This window comes from Vicia villosa, linkage group LG2 (genome assembly GCF_029867415.1).
Source record: "Vicia villosa cultivar HV-30 ecotype Madison, WI linkage group LG2, Vvil1.0, whole genome shotgun sequence".
Lineage (NCBI taxonomy): Eukaryota > Viridiplantae > Streptophyta > Magnoliopsida > Fabales > Fabaceae > Vicia > Vicia villosa.
In genome coordinates, this window is record NC_081181.1 from 173941704 (window position 1) to 173952384 (window position 10681).

Sequence of the window (10681 nt, forward strand, 5' to 3'; positions counted from 1 at the left end):
GCGCGGCGCGCTTCAAAACAGAGATATTTTCGCGGCGCGCTCTAGAAACTCTCACGGCGCGCCCTTTGCAATTTCCATCTTTTTCTTCTGCCTTTGAGACTTCCAGCTCTCTTTCCTCCTCATGTTCTTCTCAAGCTTCAATTCAGCTCTAAACCTGCAACAATAACATCCACAAGTGATTCGATTTGCTTTACGCACGAACTAAACTTGTTCAGTTCAATTCTTAATAAAAACCTATGGATTTATCACATTTTGCATTGGTTTGGAAACTAAATCACTTCTATTGCATGCATGAGAGTTGTTTATGATCCATCTTCATAGTCCCCTTTATATAGACTTCATTCATAGATTCATTGGAGACATATAATCTTATTTTGGAAGGTTGATGATTTGAGTATTTAATTTCCTTTTGAAAAATACATATATGTTATTCTTGGTCATAATGTTTCAGCCGTTACTTTCTTGATCCTGTATTTAATGCAATGTTTGGATCTTCAGAACTTCAGGTTGATGATTACGTTGAAGCTTCTTTGTTCTTTCAGAACTTCCTTATCTTAGTATAACTTACAACTTGTTCAATGGTGCTTTTAACATGATCAACATCAGAACTTCTTTTACTTAATGTATGGCTTGTATGTTCTCATCAGAGCTCCCAGTCTGACTTAACGATATTTTCTTCTCGGAGTACTTCAGAACTTCTAATATTGTTCTACATATTTAATCAAACGATTAGAGTACATAATTGTTCTTCATATTTATTATATATTTGTTATCATCAAAACTTAGAATTAGAGGTAGAACAAAACTATGTTCTAACATTTTCATGAATGAATGAAGTAGTCCTTTTGAATTTCTATCTTTGACTTTTACTTTAAATTCAAATAATTGTCTGAATTAAGAAATAATTATTCTAATCCTTCTGATAATCATGAATCTTAGATAAAGAGATGATCCACACCACAAGTAAATATGGGAAATAAACTCGGATATTCACCAGATGACATCCGCCTCAAAAATTCACTTTAAACTGATTACAACCAAAATTACTGAACCTTTGATCTGATGATTGTGCTATGCAAAATACGATGGATGGTATATTAAATGTTTGAACTAACTGAATAAATTATTGACCATGTATGCAAGTGATTTTAACATAAGCTAGATGGAGAAAAATAGAAGGGTAAATTTTGGGGTATGACATATACTTCTTCATCAATTTGAATTGTAGTATTTTTTTTAATGATATGTATGAAAAAACAAGCAATCTACATATTATATAACAAACTCTAGGTACTTTCCACAACAGTTATCTATTGTAACAATGATGAAATGTTATTTATATTCAAATGATGAAATGTAACCATGATGAAATGTTATTTATCACAACGGTTGATAAGCATAACCATTATAATATATAGAGCGTGTCCTGACTTATAATCACGATCTTGTGACTGAGGTGGAAAGCACCAGACATACAATCACCTGTTACCTCATAACGTTTGGTCAGGTGTTGTGGTATGGCTTTTCCGTAATAGTGAGAATACTACAAGATCGCCTACCAACAAGAAGGCAACTAGAAAGTAGAGGCGTTTTACCCACTGATAGTGACAAGGTTTGTGTCTATTACTTTCAAGTAGATGAAGATATATACAATACCAAGATGCATTGTTCAATGGTAAGGATTGTTTAGAAGAATATTCAACAATGGCTTCAAATAGATGTGTTCAAAGAAGATGACTGTTGCATCCACTTTTTGAATACTGTAAAAAAACTGAAAAACATTTGGATTAACAAGGAGAGCTGGAGATATATGACTGGCTGTTTGTTGGTGTGTGTGGCGAGTGAGGAATGACATTATATTAAAGGGTGTTATATGTGATGCTGGGGAGTTGGTATTCGTTGTAAAGATGTTTACAGGGAGGTGGTTAGCTTTTGGTTTTAAAGTAAAATTGTTTTGTAATTTTTATGAGTGGTGTCAGAATCCTAGAGATTGTCCCAAATTGTAAGATTTATTTTATTTATTATTTTTATTTGTATTTGGGTTAGAGAATCCCTAATGCTTTCTTAAGAATACAGTAGTTGTGTATCAACAAAAATAAACAACAACTCAACAAGAAAAAAAACCCCACCCAACCATCCAACCTATTCCGAAAAACTCAAAAGTATCAAACCTCCAAAGAGAACGAGTTGAAAGGAGGTAGACAAGACCACCACATGCACTAAACAAAAGGAAGTGTATCTAACAAACCCAACACACCCTTAATTGTCAAGCTACTTGAGCGGTTCTCGTTCTCAATCAGCTAGAGAAATGAAAATACCCGTAGCATGGATATGAACTCACTTCCACGCCATGCTAATAATCGAAGTTATCCAATGATCAATCATCAACTTTTTTCAGCAAAAAATAACTTTGTTATGAATATTTCGAATCGTCACGACGACATAATCCCATTTCGAGATCAAACCTAAAGACATATGTTTCCATGATCTTAAAAATATTATTAATATTACTAAACTATTCTAATCTAAGTTAAGATATGACATATTACTTCGGCAATTTCTAGTCGCTGATATTACTATTTCTAGTCGCTGATATTACTAAGTTGAATGTTAATGTTAAATTCGAACTCTAACTCTCACAATTGTGTGTTAGTTTATAATAATTAAAACTATTTCTTCTACTAATAAAAATAATAACATCTTTCTATTCAACTTTGTTTTTTTCTTTGAATCTCCATAAGTCTTTCACCTTTTCTTCCTCTTGGGTAACCTTTTCTTGATATTCCTCTGCCTTCAAACGAACTAACACTTATTTTGCCTTTTCCTTTACATTCTCAAGAGATTGAATCAAATCCTTCAAACAAGTTTCAAAATCTTTATTGAATGATTTTGGCATCAAACTTTCAGCAACATCAGCAGGTGTCATATTAGTCTCTCCAATCAACTTCTCAATAATTGGAAACAATTCATCATGAGATTCAACATCCCAATAATTTTTCACAAGCACCTTGAAAGCTTCATAGCTACAATATGACAATTCAATATGCATGTCCATCCTTCCCCTCCTAATAAGAGCAGGATCAAGTTTGTCCACAAAGTTCGTCGTAAAAATTATGATTCTTTCTCCTCCACAAGACGACCAAATTCCATCGATAATATTCAACAAACCCGAAAGAGTTACTTTGTATTCGCCCGTAGGAGAGCTCAAGTCCTTCTTTTCCTTTCTTTTGCCAGTGAGATCAATAGAACAATCAATATCCTCAATCACTATAACCGACTTGTTCGACGTTGCAATCAAAAGTCTTTTCAACTCAATATTATCCTTGATAATCGATAATTCAAGATCATAAACATCATAATTCATGAAATTCGCAATAGCGGATATCATCGTAGATTTTCCCGTTCCCGGCGGCCCGAAAAGTAGATAACCACGTTTCCAAGCCTTTCCAACTTTAGCATAGTATTCCTTCCCATCCTTAAACTTAACAAGATCGTTTATGATTTCTTCTTTCTTCTTCGGATCCATAGCTAGGGTTTCAAACCTAGCAGGGTGCTCAAACGTTATAGAACTCCACTTTCTTTTGAATCTCCACTCATCTTTAGGGTTGTTAGTGTAAAGCTTAAGCTTTCTTTTCTTCATTGACATAGCTTTACCTTCTTCCAATACATGTTGTATGTAAGATGTCGTGACGAGTTCGCGATGCCATTTATAGAAGGTTAATGTTAAGGAAGTTTTCTCTTTCTCATCGGAATCTTGTTGAGTTACCTGGTTACAAGACCACCAAACATGAACTCCATTGAATTCATCCATGATCTCTTCATTGTCGCCCATGGTAAGAACAAGTGGAGTTTGATTATTTTGGACAACCTCGGCATTGAAGATTTTGGCACTTTCTAATGATTTTGCACTAAGATATGTTTTGATACATGTGTAAGCTTCACTGTGTCTTAGGTTGTTTCCTGATATTAAATATGGGAAGGTAATATGGATGTATGGAGACATGAAATTGATGAGTTTTTGTGAATATTTTGTGACATATCTATGAAGTTGACGTGAAAAGAATTTCTCAAACATGTTTAGAAGAAACCTTATGATACCCAAAAGAGACCAAAGTTTTTTCTTGTAAGCATATAACCTTGATATTGAGTTTGGTGTTGGTGATGGTTTTTTCCCCATGTCTTAGTTTTTCAAAGAAATATGGAGTTTGGTTTAGGATTTGCTCTGTTTCTTCAACGGGGTTTGGTGTTGAATACTATATATACTTATATAATGCAATTTTCTCGTAATAAAGATATTATTTTTTGAAAATATCTAATCATACTTTAATGAATGATTCTGTTTTAAATAAGTTTCCTAGTGGAAAATCTGAATTATATTAATGATTTTGTAATATAAATTGATGATTTATTATTTGATATTAATGATGATTGTAATTATTATTATATTAATTCTTGGGATTGAATTCAATCTTTTTATAAGATAGCGGATTGTTGAATTTTTATTAACTAGATTGTGACCCGCGCGTTGCGCGGTTATTAATCATAAAATATTTTTTATTTGAAACTTAAGCTTTTGCTGAAATTAAAATTAAAGATTTTAATTCTTTAAAAATTTAATGTATTATTATTCAAATAAAATATAAATTAATAATTTTATTTATTTTAGACAGTGTTAATTATAGAAATTTTTTCTTAAAATATGAAGAGAAAAATTAAATGATAAATTTTTTTGCTAAATCAAGAGATAATCATGATTTTTCTTGCAATTATAATAACTTGTTGACCGAAGAAAAAAAGACATTTTAAGTAGAGAAAAATATTTTCCAATTTACTTCCTTCAATTTTTATGCGATTTCTTTGCCTGTGACACTCTTAATTCGAGTTGTTACACCGGTATTTCATTTTAGATTGTTGTTCTTGTTACAACAATTATCTTCATTTCATTTTAAAAATCTACAAAACACATGAATCTTTAACAAAAATTTAAAGTTGTACGTGAACGTTAACATAGGATTGAATTAGCAAAGTATAAACAATAGATCAACCCTAAAGAGAGAGAAATATTTTACCAATTTACTCTCTTTAATGTATATGACATTTATTTTGTATGATACTCTTGATTTTAGTTGTTTAAACTCATATTTCATTGCCAATTGTTCTTGTCATAACAACTATCTTCGTTTCATTTTACAAATCTGCAAAACATACGAATCTTAAACAAAAATTTAAAATTGTATGTGTACATCCACATCAGATTGAAATAGCAAATTATAAAAAAAAAATAGATCAATCCTATAAATTGAAATTAAAATTAAAATCATAGAAAATAGAAAGAAACAATATGAAATCAAATAAAAATAATAATATAAACAACTCTCAAAATTTCTTAAATAATGAAGATACATTTTATTTGATGGAGAGACTTGTGTTTTTTGTGACAACAGTGAAGATGGTTTTTTTTCTTCATGTCCTTGATGGAGAGACTTGTTGCAGTTTACTATGAATTTCTTTTTTTTTTTAAATTGAGAACAATATTATGATTTAACTGAGCTATATAAATAGAGATAAATAAAAGTTATTGTGATTTAGTAACCGAAAACTAATAACTAATTATTACGTATAAAACTTAATAACGTTTTTATTGAATGCGTTATTTATTTTGTAACATAGAAATTTTGACATTAAAAGAAAAGTGATTTGATTGAATACTATTAATTATTGATAATTGATTTTAATTGATTGTTATACAACAACTGACTTTAAAATTTTGAGAGGTTATCAAATTTAATGATTTTCAATAAATTTGTTGTTTGGCATCCCTATGTTATATCTTGCATCGATTTTTTTTTTATTTCAATGGTTCTGTATAATTTAAATCCTAATATTATCATTTTTTTATTTTTCATAGTGTTGGCTCAATATTATATTATTATTATTATTATTATTATTATTATTATTTATTTTCATTATGATTATTATAATTAATTTTTTTAAAAACAATTATTATTTTGAGATTTTTAATAGTTGTAATTGAATATTATATAATAATTATTATTATTATTCATAACAGTGGTAGTTGGATATTATCTTATTATTAATATTAATATTATAATAATAATAATAATAATAATTATCATTATTATTATATTTTATTATTATATTTTATTATTATAACTGAATACTATAATATTATATATTATTTATATTATTATTAATTGTGGTGAATGAATATTACATTATTATTATTATTATTATTATTATTATTATTATTATTATTCTGAATTTATTATATTTTAAAAAAATTATAGCCGTGGCTCAATATAATATTATTGTTTTTGTTTTTATAGTTATTATGATTATAATTATTATGATTAATTATTTTCCATAATAGTTTTTATTTATATATTTTTTAATAGTGGTAATTAAATATTATATTATTATTATTTATAATAGTTGTAGATGGATATTATATGATTATTATTATTATTTATTATTTATTATTATTAGCTAAATATTATATTATTATATATTATTTTATTATTTTATTATTATTTATATATTATCAAATTTAATCGAATTTTCAATAGTTTTGTTGTTTGGTATCCCCATGTTATACATTGCATCAAATTATTATATATTATTTATATTATTATTATCATTATTAATAGTGCTAGTTGTTTATTATTATTATTATTATTATTATTATTATTATTATTATTATTATTATTATTATTATTATTATTATTATTTATTTTTAATGTAGAGATAAATTAGTGGTTAGAACAATGGTTTTAATAATATTATTAAAAAAAATGAGATATAAAAATTGAAAATTTTAAAATCATGCCACATAGGTTAGAATTGTGTTCAAAGTTGCTAAAACCATGCCACATAAGCATTAGGGTTTCAAGGTTGCCATCATGACAACCTTGCATTTAGATTAAGTAGATTTTATACTTAATTTGAAACGACGCATAGAAAATGTGACTGTTATTTTAAACTTAATTTCTTTCTCAAAAAATTGCAAAATAATTATATGAAAAAGTGACTTTGTTAATTTGAAACGACAAGTAAAAAATGTAAGTATGTTATACTACTATGAAAAGTGATATCACAACAATTTTGAGAAATCTTACTAGAATGACTGACAAACCATTGTGATGCAAGATATATTCTATGTACAACGCTATTCATTATGGTTGTGCGGCCGCTATGATAAACTATGTAGCACACTAACTATCACAACGGTTAACTTAAACAACCGTTATCATAAATTAGGGTCATAGGTTCTATAATCAGCTGCAACCAAAATCAAAATGCTTTTTTAAGTGTTTTTAAAAAAGCTCCTTTAAATTAGAAAAAAAAGGACATTCTCTATTTTATGGGATAAATATTTAACTATTTAAGGGAGGTTTTAAACCACCTTAATTTGATGACTCATTTGCGATTTTATTTTACTATTTATAAACTATATATGGAGTTAATAAATAAGAATTAGAAGAGTGAAAAGTTCTTTTATTCACGTGAATCCTATTGACCTGACTCTTTTCAAGAGTTACAACCGTCGTTCATTGTCCTTCTCTCCTGCAATTTGCTTTCCTTCAAAACCTGTCGGAGAACCTTCTCACCGAGACTCAATAAGATGGCGCTATGGGATTTCTCTATAATGATCATCTTATCTTTTTCTGTTAACGCAACGTCCATAGCCGCGACTCCCTTCAAGGATTCTAAACAACCCTGTTGTACCAGTAAGGCTTTCATCTTCAAGCGCCACATACCAAAATCGTTCACTCCATTATGCCAAGAACAAAGTATAAGCGGATTCTTGAGTACCAAGAAACCTCGCAAATTCAAAGAAGATAATAAAATTTGGTTATAAACTGTTATTCTTTATTTTCTATTCGAAACAAGATTACAAGTGTTACAGAATAACAAATAACCTCTCTTACCTTAATTAGGACTGACAGTGTGCAATGAGACTGCTATGTTATTTATAAGAAAACTAACACACTAAGCTAATGAGCTTTTGCACACATACCCATTACACAAGCTAACTTAGGGAACAAACTAACTTAAACAATTGGGCTTAGTAAACCGACCCAATTCGACATGCTAACAATCCTAGTATTTCGATTACTCCATACTTGAGCATACTTCGACTACAGCATCTGAACAGACTTCGACGACATGCTAAGATTTTGTCGAATTGTGGAACCGAGAAATTACCATTCGACCATACTATAGTTCGATCAAATATCTCAAAAAAAATTCCTATAATTTTTTATAATCATATTTTTAAATACTTTAAGAGTAGAAAATGTCATGGCTAGTTCATGAATCAAAACAAGTAAAAAAATACAATTCAAGTTTAATTAATTTATTTAACCAGTTCTATTTTAAGTTAAAACTCAATAAGTTCAATTAAGTTAAATTTAATAAATTAATTGAATCAAATCTCGAACTAATTTTGAATTATTCATATCATTGACATTCATTGTAGAAGCTTATCAAAGAAGTAACTCAATCTCACCATTATATGACAATGAAAAATATAAAAACAAAATCTCATGAAATGTGTTTCCCATTAAAAGATAAAAACAAATATAAAATTTGATGAATGCCCCATGTTAAGGGCCAAAAAAAGAAAAAAGCTTAGTTTAAACCATTGCTCTCTTGATCAGAACAACTAAAGTATCTTTGTGATTCTACTTTCACAACCTTGTTTAACTTTTCTTTTTCAAAAAGAAGCTTTTGGGGTGACTTGAGCTTTCATGTAAAGTAGGGTAGTGATGAAAAATAACAGTGGCAATGCGTGTACCCAACCACAGATCAAAACGTTGTAAAATTTTTTGAACCAAAGCATGTGATGCTTTGTTGGGAAAAGAGATTCAATAACAAAAAAAAAAAAGATAAGTTCATGAATGGATTCAAGTGGACCATGAACGGATGGAGAAATGAAGTGGAATGGATAATGAACAAAGCAAAAAAAAAGTGTAGCTATGCAATGGTTTTGAAGCTGGCTTTTACAGAAAGTTTATATGAAGTGTGGAGGTATAGAAATGACATTATATTTGATAATGATGTACAGAAAAACAACATAGAGAAAAAGATTATTGACACTATAGTTTATATAGGATGGTGCAATAGAAAAGTTTGGCATCACTTAGGTAGACTCATGATGTAATTTTCCATATTTTCTTGGGTGATTAGTTTGTGTTTGAGTTTATTTGGGCTGGATCCGTGCGATCGCTTTGTACATATGATTTTTTGAATCGATCAAACTAAATTTTTGTTAAAAAAAAAAAAGATGGCAAAGATACTTAAGGAATCTACAAATAATATACTTTTAGAGCTTAGCCAACAATGTGGAAAAAAGTGAAACATTTTTGGTCAGATTTAAGTATGACAAAATGAGTGTAAATTGAAAATTGAAAAGTCACCTTACATGCCGATTTTGTAAGAATGAGTTCGGTAAAACTCTAATATGATATAAGAGCGTATCGATTGGGCCATGAGCCGCCCACAATTTATATCCATGTCCCATACCAAAAAGAGTGTTGTGCTTGGGGGGATGTATTTTGAAAAATCACAAGTCCCACATTGATTTAAAATATACTCTTGAATGATTTTATATAGAGTATCATACCTTACAAGTCGATTTATAAGGATTAGTTATGTAAAACTCTAATAATAAATATCAACAACTAATTTATAAACCACTAGGGATTTAATCCAGACCAACAATTTACACTAATTTAACTCAACTAACACATATCAAATGAAATACACCACACACTAAATTAAAGAGTTGTTTAAAAACAATGCAAGTTATTATTAAGTAGAGTTGGTAAAATAGGTCGTCGGACATATTTGATATGCAAAAAGTAAAAAAAAAAAAAAAAATAGGACATGGACAAGAGATTATGGAAATTTATACGTGACACCACCACCATTAAATATGACACCCTTACATATTTTAGAATGTCAATAATAACTCTCTCATAAATAAGCAATAATGGTACTCTCCTATTGCATATAACTTGAAAATAATAGTGTATCGAACTCCCGATAAATATAAGGCCAGTGTATGATATTCAGATGACATCATCTAAGGTTAGAGCATAAATCCTCCATCTGTACTTCTGAAGGTCGCCTAGAAGAAAATGTTGAACCCTCGTCTCGTGGCACATGGGGAACCGTCTGTGATAAAACCCCAATCAAACACGTGACAAATGATTGAGAAATACTCGTATATCCAACACTATAATAAACACAACAAATTAAACATATAATTTAAACATAATAATATGTATAAATAAAGCATAATAACTATTTATACTTGAAGTAGACTCATATAATGTCAGCAAGTTGTCTCGTATCAAATGTAGTTGCCTCTCCAATGGCATGATTTAGTAGTGTCACAATAGCACAACCCTAGGCCTAACTATGAAATCCAAGATCAATGAACATGTCTATGTACCTCACGTTAATGTACACATGCGACTTATCCACTAAAGTAGTGCATCCAACAAGATGCAACATATACATTATGGCAGTCTCCTCATTCATATAATATTCCACCATTGAAGAATAGGTCTCTCTAATGCAAGAGAGATGAAAATGAACACCCATATTAAACCTAAACTCCTTTAATATGATCCCTTATGTAACCCATAGTTAT

General features: G+C 29.2%; 1 protein-coding gene across 1 annotated transcript; it reads right to left on the reverse strand.

Moving 5' to 3' along the window:
• Positions 1-2565: 2565 nt before the first annotated feature.
• Positions 2566-4217, reverse strand: LOC131647473 (AAA-ATPase ASD, mitochondrial-like). The gene has a single exon (XM_058917360.1). The coding sequence runs from the start codon at positions 4175-4177 to the stop codon at positions 2810-2812; it is 1368 nt and encodes a 455-aa protein (XP_058773343.1). The 5' UTR covers positions 4178-4217; the 3' UTR covers positions 2566-2809.
• Positions 4218-10681: the final 6464 nt, after the last annotated feature.

Bases quoted from the DNA above. Each gene is read 5' to 3' on its own strand.
- LOC131647473 (XM_058917360.1), bottom strand. From the start codon at position 4,177: ATGGGGAAAAAACCATCACCAACACCAAACTCAATATCAAGGTTATAT.